Source organism: Anser brachyrhynchus, assembly GCF_964034855.1.
Source record: "Anser brachyrhynchus genome assembly, chromosome: 29".
Taxonomy (NCBI): Eukaryota; Metazoa; Chordata; class Aves; order Anseriformes; family Anatidae; genus Anser; species Anser brachyrhynchus.
In genome coordinates this window covers 1,412,785-1,431,421 of record NC_137722.1, presented here as the reverse complement: position 1 = coordinate 1,431,421, position 18,637 = coordinate 1,412,785, and the positions used below count along the sequence as shown (strand labels likewise).

The 18,637-nt window shown below is 70.3% G+C and overlaps 2 protein-coding genes across 2 annotated transcripts; one reads left to right on the top strand and one right to left on the bottom strand.

Moving 5' to 3' along the window:
- Window positions 1-1,908: 1,908 nt before the first annotated feature.
- PDE1B (phosphodiesterase 1B) lies at window positions 1,909-18,088 on the top strand. Its single transcript, XM_080571010.1, has 16 exons — window positions 1,909-2,086; window positions 2,908-3,043; window positions 10,168-10,281; window positions 11,430-11,612; window positions 12,522-12,588; window positions 13,260-13,376; window positions 13,460-13,600; window positions 14,775-14,875; window positions 15,908-16,033; window positions 16,142-16,243; window positions 16,362-16,482; window positions 16,560-16,641; window positions 16,768-16,894; window positions 17,163-17,299; window positions 17,545-17,658; window positions 17,743-18,088. Exons 2-15 carry the CDS (start codon window positions 2,913-2,915, stop codon window positions 17,640-17,642), a joined length of 1,647 nt encoding a protein of 548 aa, XP_080427136.1. The 5' UTR covers window positions 1,909-2,086; window positions 2,908-2,912; the 3' UTR covers window positions 17,643-17,658; window positions 17,743-18,088.
- On the bottom strand, window positions 7,950-10,103 carry LOC308183952 (uncharacterized protein; the record flags this gene model as incomplete). Its single annotated transcript, XM_080570560.1, has 3 exons — window positions 7,950-8,245; window positions 8,306-8,939; window positions 10,059-10,103. The coding sequence occupies 3 exons, from the start codon at window positions 10,101-10,103 to the stop codon at window positions 7,950-7,952; spliced, it is 975 nt and encodes a 324-aa protein (XP_080426686.1).
- Window positions 18,089-18,637: the final 549 nt, after the last annotated feature.

Here is an 18,637-nt window from a genome sequence, read left to right as displayed (position 1 = left end):
GGGGCCCGACACCCCCGAAATCGCCGCCCGGAACGTGCCGCTGGTTCCCAGCTTGCCGCACGAGCCTATTTTGGCGCTCATCAATCACGATATTAAGCGGTAACGAGCTGCCTGCCGCCGCTCCCCGCCGCCAGCGCGGCTTTGTCTCGCGCGCATCCCTGCCCACGGCTGCTCCCGCGCCCGCCGCCTGCGCCCCCCCCCCCCTTTTGCCTCCCCATTCCCCCCCCCATCAGGCTGCCCCATGTAACGTGGGGTCCCCCCTATTCCACCCCTTAGCCCTGCCTGGCTCCGAGCCCCCTTCCCCAAAAAGTTTGGGGACCCCAAAATGCCCCCAGCAGGGTACGGAGCCCCCAGGCCACGCGGCGGGCCGTGCGGCTCTCCCTGCCGACCCCAGCACCCAGTGGGGTCCCAGCACCCAAGGGACACCCCACAGTGGTGGGAGACCCCCCCCCCGGCACAGCCCCCCTGTAGGAATACGAACAGAAGCATCCCCGGGAGCACCCATGGGTGCTCACCCGCAACCACCAGGAGGGGGGACGCCCAGTGGGCAGCCCGCCAGCTGACCCGGCAGGGTGCTGAGGCGCTGGCACCCCAATGGGACTCCCCCCCCGGACCCCCTCCCGGTGCCGGTGCGGCGCGGTGGGTGCTGAGCACACCTACGGCCTTACGTAAGGGCTTATTAATATTCCCCGGGGGCTGCGCAACGGCGTGGGCTGCGGGAGGCAGCGCGGGGGCTGCCGCGCTCCCCCCGGCTCATCGGGGCGCACGGGGGGCTCGGGCACCCCGAAATCCCCCCCCCCGGTGTGTGCCTGGAGACCCTCAGTTGGGTCAGGATGGGAAAGGGGGGGCGCGGGATGGGGTCAGGGCGTGCGTGGGGCAGGGGTCGGGGTGGGGGGGAGCCCGCGGGACGGGCCCCCCCCACCCACCCCGAGCTCACCCCGCGATTCCCCGTTCCCAAAGCTGCCGTCAGCGCGTGCCCTGTCCTGGGAAGTGGTTTCCCTGCACACAAACAGCCCGGCGGGGTTTGGGTAGGCCCTACAATATGTCCGGGGTGCTGCTGCCCTGCTGCTGAAGAGGGGGGGACGCTCCCCGATGTGGGGGGGGGGGGGGGCCAGGCAGCCCCCTGCCACCCGGCCTTGGTGACGGGGGGCGGTGGCACCGGTCTCGGCGCTGGTGGGGCTGGGGTCGCGGGGCCGTGGGGGGCACTGGGTGGGGGGCTCCAGCCCCTTCCCACGCTGCCAAGCCCTGTGCCCCCTCCCAAAGCCCCGTGGGGGTCCTGGGGTATCCCCATTCAAAACGCCATAGGGGTCCCGGGGACCCCCCTGAGAGCTCTGTAGGGATGCTGGGGTGCCCCCCTCCCCAAAACCCCACGGGGGTTCTGCAGAACCCCTCCCAAAACCCCGTGGGGGTCCTGGGGTCCCCCCCTTCAAAACCTCAGAGGGGTCCCGGGGTCCCTCCCCATAAGCCCTACAGGGATGCTGGGGTGCCCCCCCCCAAACCCCATCAGGGTCCTGTGGAACCCCTCCAAAAACCCCATGGGGGTCCCGGGGTCCCCCCCTTCATAACCCCATAGGGCTCCAGGGGTTCCCCCCTCATAGCCCTATAAGGATCCTGGGGTGCCCCCCACCCCAAAACCCCATCAGGGTCCTTCAGAGCCCCTCCCAAACCCCCATGGGGGTCCGGGGGTCCCCCCCTTCACAACCCCATAGGGCTCCGGGGGTCCCCCCCTCATCGCCCTATAGGGATCCTGGGGTGCTCCCCTCCCCAAAACCCCACAGGGGTCCCGGGGCGCACCCCCCATAGCCCCGTGGGGGTCCCGGGGCATTTCCCCCCCCCCCCCCCCCAGCCCCGGGCCCGGTGCAGAGCGGGGCTGGGCGGGTCCCGGTGCCCTCGCCCCCGCCCCCGGTTCCCCCCGCCCCTCCCCGCCCTCCCGCCGGTGCCGGCTCGGGGAAAGTTGCGGCGAGCCCCGGGAGCGGCGGCGAGGACCGGGAGCACCGGGGGGACACCGGGAGCGGGGCAGCACCGGGAGCGGCACCGGGATCAGCACCGGGAGCAGCACCGGCAGCTCCCGGCCGAGCATCCCCGGGTAGGAGCGCGCAGCATCCTCGGTCCTCCCGGCCCGTCTCCCGGTGCTCCCATCCCCGGTTCTTTGCCCCCCGGCGCTCCGCCCCCCCCCCCCGTTACTCCCCATCCCCGGTGCTTCCCCCCCCGTTATTCCCCATCCCCATTACTCCCCCCCCGGTGCTCCCCATCCCCTTTGCTCCCCATCCCCGGTGCTCCCCCCTCCCGGTTCTTTGCCCCACGGTGCTCCCCATCCCCGGTGTTCACCCCCCCCCCCCTTTACTCCCTCCCCGGTGCCCCCATTCCCGGTGCACCCCATTCCCGTTACTCCCTCCCCCCGATACTCCCCCCCCCCCGTTACTCCCCATCCCCGGTGCTTCCCCCCCATTATTCCCCATCCCCGTTACTCCCCCCCCCGGTGCTCCCCATCCCCTTTGCTCCCCATCCCCGGTGCTCCCCCCCCCCGGTGCATACCCCCCCGGTGCTCCCCATCCCCGTTACTCCCCCCCCCCGTTACTCCCCCCCCCGGTGCTCTCCATCCCCGGTGCTCCCATCCCCATTACCCCCCCCCCGTTACTCCCCCCCCCGTTACTCCCCCCCCCCCATCCCCGTCCCCATCCCCGTCCCCCCCCCTCCCGGTGCATCCCCCCGGTGCCCCCACCCCCGGTGCCCGGGATGCCATCTTAGCTCCGCCGCCCGGGCCGGTGCCGCTTGCGCAGCCGCCGGGTACCGGCCGAGGGGAGGCGGCGGCGGGGCGGTACCGGCGGCTGCTCGGTCGCTGCCCGCCCGCGGGGCCGGGCCCGGTGCCGGTACCGGCCGGGGCTGAGGTCGGGGCCGGTGCCGTAGGGGCCATGGAGGCGCCGCGGAGCCTCCCGGGGCCGGAGCCCGAGCGAGAGGGGCTGGAGCCGGCCGGAGGCTGCCCGGCCCCGCTGGAGACCAAGGCTGCGCCCAGCAAGAAGATCTGGGTCAAGCTGCGGGCGTTGTGAGTGATCCCCCCCCCGCCCCCATAAACCGGGACCCCCCCCCCCAAAAAAAAAAGGGACCCCCCCCCAAACCGGAAACATCGCCCCCAAACCGGGACATCCCCCCCAAAACCCTGAACATCCCCCCAAACTGGGAACATCCCCCCAAACTGGGACCCCCCCCCAAACCGGGAACATCACCCCCAAAACCCCGAACATCCCCCCCAAACCATGAACACCCGCCCCCAAGCTGGGACCCCCCCCACAAACCGGGACAGCCCCCCCCACACCGGGAACCCCCCCCCAAACTGGGACAGCCCCCCCACACACACCGGGACCCCCCCCAAACTGGGAACATCCCTCCAAAAACCCCGAACATCCCCCCCAAACCATGAACACCCCCCCCAAGCTGGGACCCCCCCCCAAAATCATGAACATCCCCCCCAAAACCCTGAACATCCCCCCCCAAGCTGGGACCCCCCCCCAAACCGGGACAGCCCCCCACACACACACCAGGACCCCCCCCCAACTGGGAACATCCCCCCCAAACCGGGACCCCCCCCCAAATCATGAACATCCCCCCAAAACCCTGAACATCCCCCCCCCAAACTGGGACCCCCCCCCCAAACCCTGCAAATTCCCCCCCAAAACTCTGACCACTCTCCCAGAAACCGGGACTCCCACAAACTGGAAACGTACCCCCCAAAACCCTGAACTTTCCCCCCAAAACTTGAGACCCCCCCAAAACCCTGGCCATCCCCCCCCAAACTGTGAACACCCCCGCCAAACTTGACCCCCCCCAAATCCATGAACACCCCCCCCCAAGACTTGAACACCCCCCAAACCATGAACATCTCCCCCAAACCGTCAACTCCCCCCCACCCCAAATCATGACCACCCCCCCCGAAACCGGGACCCCCTTCCCGACACATGAACACCCCCCCCATAAACCAGGATCCCCCAGTCCAGGGCACCCCATAAATCGGGACACCCCCCCCAGGTGTGAGCCCCCTCCCCATAAAGCCCCCCAAAACTGCCCCCCCCCCCTCCCCAAGCCAGGAGCCCACTCCCAAGGTGGGGACCCCCCCCCCCCCATCAAACCAGAACCCGCTCCCCAAGCCGGGACCCCCACCCCAAACTCAGGACCCTCCCCAAACGCAGATACCCCCCCCCCCCCCCAAATAGGAACCCCTCCTCCATTTGGGCCCCCCCCCACCAAACCAGGACCCCCCCCCCAGCAGGGACCCCCTTCCCCAAACCAGGACCCTTCTTGGACCGAGTGTCACCCCCGTTACACCCCCACTTTGGGGACCCCCCCCCCAACCTTCCCGTGCACTTCCCCCCCCCCAGGCAGGACCCCCTGGGACCCCTGTCTGCCCCCCCCCCACACCAGCTCCCTCTCCCCCTGGGGACCCCCAGGTGCCCCCCAACCACTGCTCCCCCTCCTCCGTGCCCCCTCCGGCCACCCTTGGGACCCCCCCTCCATCCCCTGCACCCCCCCAGGACCCCTGGGGGCGGGGGGCACCCAAAAACCTGGGGGTGCCAGGGGGGATGGGGGGGGGGGGCGGCACACGGGGTGGGCAGCGGGGTCTGGGTGCCCCCAAAATCCCGGGGAGGATTTAGGGGGTGGCGGGGCCGTGGGGTGGGGGCGCCCCGTGGGACACCCTGGGGGTCACCCCCCCCCCCCCGTGGGGGCTCTCGGTGGCACGGGGCGGGTGCGGTCGTGGGCGCACGGGCGCTCGTGCCCACGCGTGAGCTCACGTGCGCGCACGCGTGTGCGCCCTCGTGCCCCGGCCTCGCACGTGGGCGTGCTCCGCAGCGCAGCCCCAAGCGCGCACGGGCGCGTGGCCGCCCCGCACGTGGGTGCGAAGGTGAGCGCGGGCGCGCGCCGCCACGCACGTGCACGGCGCTGGTGTGCCCCACGGGGGGGGGGGACACGGGGACGGCGAGCGGGGCTCACGCTCGTTGGGTGTGTTGCACGCCGGCCACCCTGGTGCGAGCCCACGGCGGGGTTGGGGTTTGGCCTGGGCGTGAAATGGGGTGTGCGGGCGTGCAAGGCTGAGTGTGCGAACGGCCACGCTCGTTGCTGCGTGCGTGCAAGTGGCCGCACGCGTTGCTGTGTGCGTGCAAGCGCCCGGTGTGAGCGTGCACACGCGTGCACGGAGGAGCAGACGGGGGGGGGGGAGCTCACCTGTGCTCGCGCACGGGCGTGCACGAGAGAGCACGTGGGCGTGAGCACGGCCCCGTGCACGTGCGTAGGAGCGCACCGGAGCGGGCACCGTGTGCGCAGGTGTGCGAGCGCGTGGGCTGCGCCGTGCTCACGCTCCCCCCCCCCCCCCTTCCCGCTGCCGCCCCCTCCCCAAAATCTCTGGGGGGCTCTGCCCACGCCGTCCCCGTGCACCCACGTGCCCCGTGCCGCTGTCCCCACGTGGGTGACACGGGGACCCACGGCGGGTCCCCAGGGTGGCACTCAGGGCACGGGGCACGCGGTGGGGACACCCTGGGGTGCCGGTGCCGGGGGGGGGGGGGGAGCAGCCCCTGTACCCCCTCCTGGGGTGGCCCTGGGGACACTTGTGTCACTCGTGTCACCCCGGGGCGCTGCTGGAGCGTCGCGAGCCTCCCTCGTCCCCGTGTGGCAGGTGTGGGACGCGGGGAGGTGACACGGGGAGGCGTGGGTGGTGACAGGCAGCCCGCGGGGACCGGGGGCGTGGGTGGCACCTGCCTGGCAGCGCTGCTGCGTGACGCAGGCGACCCCTGCTCCCGGCAGCTTGGGGGGGGGGGTGGTGGTGGCTGTCCCCCCCCCCGGTGGTGGCTGTCCCCCCCCCTCCAGTGGTGGCTGTCACCCTCAGCGGTGGCCGTGTCCCTTGGTGGTGGCCGTCCCTCGTCCGTGTCCACCTGGAGGGTCCCCGGGGGCTGTTGGGGGCAGCCGGCTCCAGCCACAAGTGGGGAGTGACGCGGGGGTCCCGCGTGGCCATGTCCCCAAGGGCTGCATGTCCCCAGGTGTGCGTGTCCCCAAGGGCTACTTGTCCCCAAGGGTCTGTGTCCCCAGGTGTGCATGTCCCCAAGGGCTGCATGTCCCCAAGGGCTACGTGTCCCCAGGGCTCTGTGTCCCCAGGGGTGCATGTCCCCAAGGGCTGCATGTCCCCAGGGCTTGGTGTCCCCAAGGGCTACTTGGCCCCAAGGGTCTGTGTCCCCAGGGGCGCTTGTCCCCAGGTGTGCATATCCCCAAGGGCTGCGTGTCCCCAAGGGCTGCATGTCCCCAGGGGCTACGTGTCCCCAAGGCTCTGTGTCCCCAGGGGCGCATGTCCCCAAGGGCTGGGTGTCCCCAAGGGTCTGTGTCCCCCGCGGGTGCGTGTCCCCGGGGCCGGCTGGCCGTGCAGGGGACGGAGCCACCGTCCCTTCCCAAGGTGACATTCCCCCGCAGCTCCCGAGCTTGGCGGTGACGTCTGGCGGCCCCCCCCGGCCCCCCTCGCTCGCCCGTCACCGTCACCGTCACCTCGCCGGGCCCCTGTGGCCGAGCGGGCGCCTTGCACGCTTGTCGCCCACCACGCGTGCGCCCCTGCTTGCACGTGCGCGTGCTTGCACGCCTCCCTTGCATGCTGACGGCTGTGCTCGTGCCCCCGTCGCACGCTCGCCGGCATGGCGCACACGTGCGCGAGCACAGCGGGGGGGGGGGGTCTCAGCGCCCTGCCCACGCGCACACGCGTGTGCACGCAGCGTCGCCCCGCGAGGAGGGGGGTGACGTGGCCCCCCCCCTCCCCCCGCAGGGAGGCTGGGGGAGGACGCTAACGAGGCTCCGAAGCTCGTTAGGGGCAGGGGGGGAGCGTGGGGACCCCAGGGTGGGAGGTGAAAGGGTTTGGGGACATGGGGGCCCGGTGGCTTTGTCCGCAGGTTTTGGGGACCCGGTGGCTTTGTCCCCAGGTTTTGGGGACCCGGTGGCTGGGGTGGCGGCAGGGTCCCCCCATGCTCCCAGCTCTGGGGACACCGGGGACGGTCCCTCCTCACCCAGGCGGTGTCACCTCCCGGGGACCGTCCCGTCACCTCCTGGGCTCCTGCAGGACGCGCCCCCCCTGCCTCCCACTGGGTGTTCAGCCCCCGGTGACTGTCCCCAGTGTCACCTCCGTGTGCTGGGGTGGGGGACAGGGGACACGGCGTCCCCCCTCGGTGGCTTTGGGGCTGGTCGGGGCCGTGTCGCTGCATGGTGGCACGGGGGGACAGCGGCACCTCGGGGCTGCCAGCCCCCGGCGGTGGCCTTTGGGGACAGGCGGGAGCCCCCCCCCCCCCCCCCCGAAGCCACGTGTCCCTGGGTGGCGATGGGGACAGAAAGGGGACAAGGGGACAGAATGGGGACGTGGGGACGGGGCTGCCCCGTGTCACCTTGCACAGAGCCGGCAGCTCTTGCACGAGCGCGTGTGACCTCGTGCAGCCTCACACGAGGATCAGGGGCCTTGCACGAGGACACAGGACCTTGCACGAGGGTTGGGGACCTTGCATGAGGATCTGGGACCTTGCACGAGGGTTGGGGACCTCACACGAGGGTTGGGGACCTTGCACGAGGATCTGGGACCTTGCACGAGGACACAGGACCTCACACGAGGGTTGGGGACCTCGCATGAGGGTTGGGGACCTCGCATGAGGGTTGGGGACCTTGCACGAGGAGCGGGGACCTCGGGGCCGTGCACACCCACGCCCACCCCCCCGTGCACACCCTGCGGTCCCGGGGTGCCTCGCGCCCGCTGCCAGCTCTCGTTAGCGCTAACAAGGCCGAGGGCTGCCAGGGATCGGGCGGCCGGAGGGAGCGCAGGAAGCTGCCGCCTGCTTTCCGTTAATTAATCAGCCCCTAATTAAATCGCGCTCGGCCCCCGGGGCCGTGCCGGGCTCCGTGCCAGGACCCCGCCGCCGGAGGTGACGCGCGTCGGGGTCCCCTCATGGGGACGCGTCCCCCGTCCCCCGGGGCCGTCCCCTGGCAGGGCTGTCGCTGGTTTTGGGGGCGCTTGGTGGCTCCCTGAGGTGTCCCCGAGGTGTCCCCGAGGCCACGGCGTGGGCTGGCAGTGTCACGGGGAGGTGCTGGCTCTGGGGACAGGTGACACCGGCCTCGGGGACCACATAGCGTGCGGGTGGTGGGGACACGGTGGGTGCTGGGTGGCACCGGTGGGGAGGTCCCAGTGGGGAGCTGGTGGCACCGGTGGCACTGAGGGGGACCTGGTGGCACTGACGGGGACCTGGTGGCACTGGGTGGCAGCGGTGGGGACCTGGTGGCACTGGGTGGCACTGACAGGGACCTGGTGGCACTGGGTGGCACTGATGGGGACCTGGTGGCACCGGGTGGCACTGACGGGGACCTGGTGGCACCGGGTGGCACTGATGGGGACCTGGTGGCACTGGGTGGCAGCGGTGGGGACCTGGTGGCACTGGGTGGCACTGAGGGGGACCTGGTGGTGGCACTGGGTGGCAGCAGCAGGCACCCAGCGTGTCCCCGCGACGCTCCGGGGGTGCCGGTGACAAAGCGGTGACACAAAGCGGTGACACGGTGGCCGCTCCTGGGGCTGCCACCCCCCCGCCCACCCTCTCTGTCCCTTGTCCCCTGTCCCCAGACCGCCTTGGGGGGGGGGGAGGGGGGGGCAGCTTTTGTCCCCCGGTGTCCCTGGTCCCCCGCGTGCGGCTGGCAGCCGGCGTGCGAGCGAGGCGGCTGCAGCGGGAGACGGACGAGGCTGCGGGGGCGGCGGGCGCGCAGATGGGATCCCCCCCCCCCCCGAACCCCCCCCAGACAGACACACGGACAGGCAGACGGCCGGCCGGGGGCACGCGCGTGTGCCAGACGGGGAAGGCTCGCCCATGTGGGGGGCAGGCTTGGGGATTTGGGGGTGCAGGGTTTGGGGATTTTGGGTGCGGGCTTTGGGGTTTTGTTGGTGCGGGCTTTGGGGTTTGGGGGTGCAGGGTTTAGGATTTGGGGGTGCAGGGTTTGGGGATTTTGGGAGTACAGGGTTTAGGATTTTGGGGGGCAGTGTTTGGGATTTTGGGGTGCAGGACTTTGGGGTTTTGGGGTGCAGGTTTTGGGGTTTTGTTGGTGCAGGCTTTGGGATTTTGGGGGTGCACGGTTTAAGATTTTGGGGTGCAGGACTTTGGGATTTTGGGGTGCAGGGTTTAGGATTTGGGGGTGCAGGGTTTTGGGGATTTTGGGGTGCAGGCTTTGGGGTTTTGGCGGTGCACGGTTTAAGATTTTGGGGTGCAGGATTTGGGGATTTTGGGGTGCAGGGTTTAGGATTTGGAGGTGCAGGGTTTTGGGATTTTGGGGTGCAGGCTTTGGGGTTTTGTTGGTGCAGGCTTTGGGGCTTTGGGGGTGCACGGTTTAAGATTTTGGGGTGCAGGACTTTGGGATTTTGGGGTGCAGGATTTGGGGATTTTGGGGTGCAGGGTTTAGGATTTGGAGGTGCAGGGTTTGGGTTTTGGGGTGCAGGTTTTCGGGGCGTGCACAATTTTGGGGCCGCTGGCTTTGGGGGGTTCGGGCCACCGGGCGCTGCGGCTGCAGGGCGCTGGGTGCCACCAGCTCAGCTCTGCCCCACACCGGCAGGGGGGGGTCCCATGGGGGGGGGGGGTCCCACGGGGGTTGGAAGGGGGGGGTCCCACAGCTGGGGGGTCCCATGGGGGTTAGAAGGGGGGGGTCCCACGACCACCAGCAGGGGTCCCAGGCGGCTGGAGGGGGGTCCTACGGGGGTTGGAAGGGGGGGTCCCACAGCCACCAGCGGGGGTCCACGGGGGTTGGAAGGGGGGGGTCCCACGGCTGGGGGGGTCCCACGGGGGTTAGAAGGGGGGGTCCACGACCACCAGCAGGGGTCCCACGGGGCTGGAGGGGGGTCCTATGGGGGTTGGAAGGGGGGGTTCCACGGCTGGGGGGGTCCCACGGGGGTTAGAAGGCGGGTCCCACAGGGGGTCCCATGGGGCTGGAGGGGGGGGTCCCACAGGGGTTGGAAGGGGGGGGGTCCCATGGGGGTTGGAAGGGGGGGGGGTCCCATGGGGGTTGGAGGCAGGTCCTACGGCGGTTGGAGGAGGGGATCCCCTGGGGTTGGAGGGGGATCCCATGGGGGCTGGGGGGGGGGTCCCGCAGCCCCCAGCGGTGTTCCCCCCCCCCCGCCCCCCCCCGCAGGCTCCGCTCCATGGTGAAGCAGCTGGACGGGGGCGAGGTGAACGTGGAGGAGCTGAGGAGGAACCTGGAGTACACGGCCTCGCTGCTGGAGGCCGTCTACATCGACGAGACCAGGTGCCGCCCCCGCGGGGCCGGGGGCCGGGGAGGGGGGACACGGGGACACCCCCTGACCCCCCCCCGACCCCCCCTGACTCCCCTGACCCCCCCCTGACCCCCCCGACCTCCCCCGACTCCCCCCTGACCTCCCCTGATCCCCCGACTCTCCCCGACCTCCCCCGACCCCCCCGAACCCCTGACCCCCCCAATTCCCCCAACCCCCCCAACCCCCCTGACCCCCCTGACTTCCCCGACCCCCCCTGACTCTCCTGACCCCCCCAACCCCCCTGACCCCTGTGACACCCCCCGACCCCCCCAACCCCCCCTTACCCCCCCGACTCCCCTCACCACCCCCGCGACTCCCCCCGACCCCCTGACCCCCCCCCAACTCCCCTGACCCCCCCCCAACCCCCCCGACCCCCCCAACTCCCCCTGACTCCCCGACACCCCCGACACCCCCTGACCCCCCTGACCCCCCTGACTCCCCCCTGACCCCCCCAACCCCCCTGACCTTGCCCGACCCCCCCGACGCCCTCTTACTCCCCTGACCCCCCCGACCCCCCCTGACCTCCCCCAACCCCCCTGACTCCCCCAACACCCCCTGACCCCCCCAACCCCCCCCGACCCTCCCTGACTCCCCCTGACCCCCCCGACTCCCCTGACCTCCCCCAACTCCCCTGACACCCCCGACACCCCCTGACCCCCCCTGAGCCCCCGACTCCCCCCTGACCCCCCCAACCCCCCTGACCTTGCCCGACCCCCCCGACGCCTCTTACTCCCCTAACCCCCCTGGCCCCCCCGACCCCCATGACCCACCCCAATCCCCCCGACCCCCCCTGACCCCCCCTGACCCCCCAACCCCCTGACCTCACCCGACCTCCCCTTACTCCCCTGACCCCCCTGACCACCCCGAACCCTGCAACCCCCCTGGCCCCCCCTGACCCCCGTGACCCCTCCCGACCCCCCCGACCCCCGTGACCCCCCCCGACCCCCCCGACTCCCCCGACCCCCCCTGACCCCCCCGACCCCCTGACCACCCGACCTCCCCTTACTCCCCTGACCCCCCCGACCCCCCTGACCTTGCCCGACCCCCTTTTACTCCCCCGACCCCCGTGACCCCCCCCGACCCCCGCTGCCCCCCCCTGACCCCCCCCGGGTCCCCGCAGGCAGATGCTGGACACGGAGGACGAGCTGCGGGAGATGCGCTCGGACGCGGTGCCCTCGGAGGTGCGGGACTGGCTGGCGGCCACCTTCACGCAGCAGGCGCGGGCCAAGGGGCGCCGGGCCGAGGAGAAGCCCAAGTTCCGCAGCATCGTGCACGCCGTCCAGGCCGGCATCTTCGTCGAGAGGTTGGGGGGCGCCGGGGGGGGGATAATGTAGGGGGGGAGCGGGGGGATGCGGCTGGGAAGGGGTTAATGGTGGGTGGGTGGGGGGACGGGGGGTCCCAGGGGGCAAAGGGGTGGTGGGATGCGGGGTCCTGAGCTGCTAGGGGGGTCCTGAGCTGCCGGGGGGGGGGTGGTCCTGAGCAGCCAGGAGGGTTCTGGGCAGTCAGGGGGGGTCCTGAGCAGCCAGGGGGTTCCTGAGCTGCCAGGGGGGTCCTGAGAACCCCGGGAGGGGTCCTGAGCACCCGGCGGGGTTCCTGAGCAGTCGGGGGGTTCCTGAGCTGCCAGGGGGGTGCTTGGCACCCAAGGGTGGTCCTGAGCGGCTGGGGGGGTCCTGAGAACCCCAGGGGGGTTCCTGAGCAGTTGGGGGGGTCCTGAGATGCCAGGGGGGTGCTCAGCACCCAAGGGTGGTCCTGAGCAGCCAGGGGGGTGCTCGGCACCCACGGGGGTTCCTGAGCAGCCGGGGGGGGTCCTGAGCACCTGGCGGGGGTCCTGAGCAGCCAGGTGGGTGCTTGGCACATGGGGGGGGGGGTCCTGAGCACCAGATGGGTCCCCAAAAATTCAGGTGGGTCCCTGAGCATCCAGATGGGTGCTCAGCACCCAGGTGGGTCCCCAAGCCCCAGATCAGTCCCCCAAAATTCAGGTGGGTCCCTGAGCATCCAGATGAGTGCCCAGCACCCAAACGGGACCCTCGGCACCCCATGTCCTGCCCCCAGCACCCAGAGCTCAGCACCCTGCACCCCATACCCAGCACCCCATACCCTGCACCCCGAGCTCATCCTGCACCCAGCTCAGGACCCAGCACCCAGAGCATCCGTATGGGTGCCCAGCACCCAAAGGTGTCCCCCAGCACCCAGCAGCCCCTGCCCCTTGCAGGATGTTTCGCCGGACGTACACGGCCGTGGGGCCCAGCTACTCCACCTCCGTCCTGAACTGCCTGAAGGTACCGGGGGGAGGGGGGCAGCACCCCGAGGCCCCCCAGGGGCTGCCGCCCCCTTGCGCTATGCCCCTGGCATCGCTGGTTCTGGGGGGATCCCAGTGGGATGGGGGGGTGGGGGGGTGGCACTCGCTGGGCTTTGCTGGGTGTCTCTGGGCATCTGTGGGTGTTACTGGGTGTTACTGTGTGCTACTGGGTGCTACTGGGCTCCACTGGGGGTTACTGGGCTTTACTGGGCAGTGCTGGGGGTTACTGGACTTCACGGAGCGTTACTGAATGTTGTGGGTATGGGCTTCACTGGGGTTTACTGGGTGCTGCTGGGCATTGCTGGGATTCACTGGGCATCACTGGGCTTTGCTGGGTGTTACTGGGCATCACCTGCTATTGCTGGGCATCATGGGGCATTTACGGGCTTTACTGGGCACTACTGGGCATCGCCTGCCATACTGGGCTTTACTGGGCTTTACTGGTTATCACTGGGCATTGCTGGGCATCGCTGGGCTTTACTGGGTATCACTGGGCTTTGCTGGGAGTTACTGGTCGTCACCTGGTATTGCTGGGCATCACGGGGCGTTTATGGGCTTCACCGGGCATCGCCTGCCATACTGGACTTTACTGGGCTTTACTGGGCGCCCGGCGCCCCGAGCCCGCCCCGGCCAAGCCCCCGCTGCCCCCAGAGCCTCGACCTGTGGTGCTTCGACGTCTTCGCGCTGAACCGGGTGACGGAGGAGCACTCCCTGCGCACCATCGTCTACGAGCTCTTCACCCGACACAACCTCAACAGCCGCTTCAAGGTGCGCCCGGCGCCCGCCCCCCGCGTGCTCTCCCCGCCTCACGCGCGTGTCGGTGTGTTGCACACGCGCGTGTCACGCCGCAGATCCCCGCCGTCTTCCTCACCTCGCTGCTGGACGCGCTGGAGGCCGGCTACGGGAAGTACAAGAACCCCTACCACAACCAGGCCCACGCCGCCGACGTCACCCAGACCGTGCACTGCTTCCTGCTGCGCACCGGCATGCTGGTAGGGGGCACGGCGGGGACGGGGACACCCTGGGGACGGGGATGGGGACACCATGGGGATGGGGACGCCATGGGGACGGGGACACGGCAGGGACGGGGACACGGCAGGGACGGGGAAACCGTGGGGATGGGGACACTGCAGGAACAGGGACACCACGGGGACAGGGAGGGGGACGGGGACACCATGGGGACGGGGACACGGTGGGGACAGGGACACCGTGGGGATGGGGACACTGCAGGAACAGGGACACTATGGGGACAGGGACACGGTGGGGACGGGGACACCATGGGGATGGGGACATGGTGGGGATAGGGACACTGTGGGGATGGGGACACCATGGGGACAGGGACACGGCAGGGATGGGGACACGGCTGGGACGGGGGCACCATGGGGATGGGGACAGGGACGGTGACACCATGGGGTTGGCAACAGGGACACCATGGGAACAGGGACACGGCGGGGATGGGGACACCATGGGGATGGGGACAGGGACACCATGGGAACAGGGACACAGTGGGGATGGGGACACCGTGGGGACGGAGACACCATGGGGATGGGGACAGGGACACTATGGGAACAGGGACATGGCAGGGATGGGGACACAGCAGGGACGGGGACATGACAGAGACAGGGACACTGTGGGGACAGGGACAGGGACAGCGTGGAGATGGGGACACCATGGGGACAGGGATAGGGACACCATGGGGACAGGGTCACCATGGGGATGGGGTCACCGTGAGGACGGGGACGCCATGGGGACAGGGACACCACGAGGACGAGGATGGGGACGGGGACACGGCGGGGACAGGAACACGGTGGGGACAGGGACACGGTGGGGACAGGGGGTCCCAGCGCAGCCCCCTGGTCCAGGCGATGCTTGTTGCCACGGCGACGGCGCCACCTAGCGACTCCGCTGTCACCATGGAAACGCAGCAAGGATGGCCGGGGGCCGGGGTCACCCCCAGCCGGGGAGTGGCAGGCGGTGACACCGTGTCCCGACCCCCCCACTCCGTTGTCACACGCGCGTTGTCACACGTGGCCACGCGCACGCACAGGACCCGCGCCCGGGCGGTCCCTGTCCCCCCGTGGGGTGGCGCTGGAACCCCCCCGTGCCCCCCGTGGCCCTGTCCCCCCGTGGGGTGGGTGGCCCTGTCCCTGACGCCCCTGTCCCCAGCACTACCTGACGGAGATCGAGGTCCTGGCCATCATCTTCGCTGCCGCCATCCACGACTACGAGCACACGGGCACCACCAACAGCTTCCACATCCAGACCAAGTGAGGGCTGGTGGCACCGCACGGGGACATGGCACGGTGCAGGGGGACGTGGCACGGTGCAGGGGGACATGGCACGGCATGGGGGCATGGCACGGCATAGGGAACTGGCACAGCATAGGGAAACTGGCACGGTGTAGGGGGACACAGCACGGCATGGGGACATGGCACGGTGTAGGGGGACGTGGCACGGTGCATGGGGGACACGGCACGGCACAGGGACATGGCACAGTGCAGGGGGACACGGCACGGCATGGGGACATGGCACGGTGTAGGGGCACGTGGCACGGTGCAGAGGGACATGGCATGGCATGGGGACATGGCACGGCGCAGAGGGACATCGCACAGCACAGGAGGACGTGGCACAGCACAAGGGGACACGGCACGGTGCAAGGGAATGTGGCACAGCACGGGGACATGGCACAGTGTAGGGGGACGTGACATGGTGCATGGGGGACACAGCACTGCACAGGGACATGGCACGGTGCAGGGGGACGTGGCATGGTGCATGGGGGACACGGCATGGCATGAGGGGATGTGGCATGGCGCAGGGGGATATGGCACGGCATGGGGGGACATGGCACGGCGCAGGTGGCACGGCCCGGCAGGGGGGATGTGGCATGGCAGAGGTGGCAGGGCGCAGCCTGGGCAGAGCAGCAGGGCTGGGGACCTCTTTTGGGGACATGCGGGGTGCTGAGGCGCACGGAAAGGGCTGGGGCAGTGCTGGTGGCTCCCTGGGGACACTTGGGGTGACCGATACGGCCAGGGTGCAGATGTCCTGGCACCCTGGGGACACTCGGGGTGACCGATACGGCCAGGGTGCAGATGTCCTGGCACCCTGGGGACACTCGGGGTGACCGATATGGCCAGGGTGCAGATGTCCTGGCGCTATGGGGCCACCGACATGGCCTGGCTACAGATGTGCTGGCACCACGGGGACGTCCCTCACCCGAAGAGGGGGGGTTCAGCCTGCCCCTGCCATGCAGGGACCTGGCGGGTCCCATCGTGGGTCCCCGGTGTCCCCTCGTCCCCCAGGTCGGACTGCGCCATCCTCTACAACGACCGCTCGGTGCTGGAGAACCACCACATCAGCGCCGTCTTCCGCATGATGCAGGACGACGAGATGAACATCTTCGTCAACCTCACCAAGGACGAGTTCGCGTGAGTCCCCCGCGTCCCCGCAGTCCCCGGGGGCTGTCCCCAGCCCCGTCCCCAACCCCCCCAAGCCCTGACGGTGCCTCCTTTCCCCCCCCCCGCCCCGCGGCGCAGGGAGCTGCGGGCTCTGGTCATCGAGATGGTCCTGGCCACCGACATGTCCTGCCACTTCCAGCAGGTCAAGTCCATGAAGACGGCGCTGCAGCAGCTGGAGCGGTGAGCGGGGACGCCGCGGGCGCCCGGGTTTTGGGGACCCGGTGGCGGGGAGGGGACGTCTTTTTTTTTTTGTTGTTGTTTTTTTGGGGCCAGCCTGAGCGCCGGGTGCCCTCCCCAGGATCGATAAGTCCAAGGCGCTGTCGCTGCTCCTGCACGCGGCCGACATCAGCCACCCCACCAAGCAGTGGGCGGTGCACAGCCGCTGGACCAAGGCGCTGATGGAGGAGTTCTTCAGGCAGGTACGGGCCCCCCCGTTCCCCCCGGGACCGGCGGTGGCACCGCAGCCGCCTTTTGGGGACACTTCTTGCCTCGCCAGGGTGACAAAGAGGCCGAGCTGGGGCTGCCCTTCTCGCCCCTCTGCGACCGCACCTCCACGCTGGTGGCCCAGTCGCAGATCGGTGAGCGGTGTCCCCACCCCGTCCCCAAGCTGGGGGATGGCCCCCTTCCCCCTTTTTTTTTTTTGGGGGGGGACACACACACGCACACGCGGTCCCCTCCGACGCCGTGCCCCTTCCCCGCCGCAGGCTTCATCGACTTCATCGTGGAGCCCACCTTCTCGGTGCTGACCGACGTGGCCGAGAAGATGGTGCTGCCCCTCGCCGAGGACGGCTCCAAAGCCAAGGGCAACCCCGTGGCCAGCCAGCAGGCCAGGTCGGGGACCAACCCCCCCCCCCAGCCTCTAGCCACCGGGCTTGCCTGGTTCACCAGCCCCCCCCCACCATCACATCCGTCTCCTGGAGCGGCCGTGCCTCAGTTTCCCCTTCCCACAGAGCCCCCCCCGGCTGGATGTGGTGGGGCTCAGCCGGGCGGGGGGCACCCACTTAATTAGGGACGTGGCCGCGTGCGCCCTTTGGCGGGTTGGGGGGTGACATGGGTGGCTCTGTCCCGCCACCAGCCCCCCCAACGTGTCCCCCCACAGCTCGCAGTGGCGGCAGACGTCCCTGGACGAGCACCTGGAGCTGGGGGACATCAACGCTGACCTGGCCGGCTTCCGCTCCACCTGGACCAAGTACATCCAGGAGAACAAGCAGAAGTGGAAGGAGAGGGCGGCCAGCGGTAGGGGATGGCCACCAGAGCCAGGGGAGGGTGTCGGGGGGGGGGCAGGTCCGCGCCGAGCAGCCCCCGACGCTGGTGACCCACAGGGACGGTGACCCCTGGGGATGGTGACCCATGGGGACGGTGACCCATGGGGATGGAGACCCCCCCCCCAGGAAATGAGCTGGGTTTTTCGTGGTCCTGGGGGGGGCACGGGGCTGTCTTGAGCATCCCGCCCCCCCCATCCTATGTGTCCACCCCCCCAGGCATCACCAACCAGGCGTCCATCGAGGAGCTGTCGCCCTACGAGGAGGAGCCCCCCGCGCCCCCCAGCCGGCACAAGCACAACGGCGAGGTGGAATAGCGCCGGCGGGAGCGAGGTGGGCACCCAAAACCGAGGGGGGGGGGGCACCCACAGACCCTTTCGTGCTCAGCCCTGACTGTCCCCTCCTGGGGGGGGCCAGGTCCTCGCCCTCCCAAGTGACACCGTCCAGCCCAAAGTCTTCGACGCCATCGATTCCAGCACCATTCGCAGGGAAGGAGCCGCCCGGGCCCGCGCCGAGAGCATCCCTGCTGCCACCCCCGGGTCCTGGGGGGCCGGGACCCCCGGGAGCCCCCCAGCCTGTGCCAAGCCGGCCGCCGAACCGGGTGGCCTCGGGCCACGGGTGACGGTGACGCCGAGCCTCTCCCTGCCACGCCGGCGGCTGCCCAGCACCGCCGTGCCCGGGTTTTGTCCTGGCGGCTTTTTAAAAAAAAAAAATCTGTTTTTTTGCCCCGCCGGGTGCTCGGGGGAGCTTGGGGACAACGATGGTGGCACGGGGGGGGGGGAAGGGGGGGTGGTGGGGGGCTGGAGGAGCTGTGTCACGTTTGCTGCCACCTTTATTTTGCTGGGTCTGTTTGCGCTGCTGTGGGTGTCCCCAAATGTGCCGTCCCCATCCTGCCCCCCCCGGGGGTCTGTGGGGGCAGTGACGGGTGAGGGGACCTGTCCCCATATGGCCCCAGCACCTTCCCCCCCCCCCCCCCACCGTGGGGTGGCTCCTGGGTTATGTCTGGGCCACCCCAGGGCTGGGGACACGTCCCGGTGGGGCTCGTCCCCAGCTCTGCTGGCCCCAGGGGCACCTCCAGGGGGTGCAGAACTGGGTGCTGGGGGGGGGGGCAGTGCCAGCACCCCCCCCCCCCCCCCGGGTCCTGGGGTGTCTCCAGCATCCTCCAGCACCTCCTGGCTCCGGTGTGCCTCCAGTGCCAAAATACCCCCCAGGAACCCCCACCCAGCTTCCTCCGGTGTCCTGGCTCGGGTGTGCTCGAGCAGCCTCCGGCATCCTGGCTTGAGCACCCTCGAGCATCCCCCAGCGTCCAGGC

Bases quoted from the DNA above. Each gene is read 5' to 3' on its own strand.
- PDE1B (XM_080571010.1), top strand. From the start codon at position 2,913: ATGGAGGCGCCGCGGAGCCTCCCGGGGCCGGAGCCCGAGCGAGAGGGG. The intron at 13,377-13,459 runs GTGCGCCCGGCG...GTCACGCCGCAG, and splicing joins ACCTCAACAGCCGCTTCAAG to ATCCCCGCCGTCTTCCTCAC. The intron at 17,300-17,544 runs GTAGGGGATGGC...CCACCCCCCCAG, and splicing joins GAAGGAGAGGGCGGCCAGCG to GCATCACCAACCAGGCGTCC.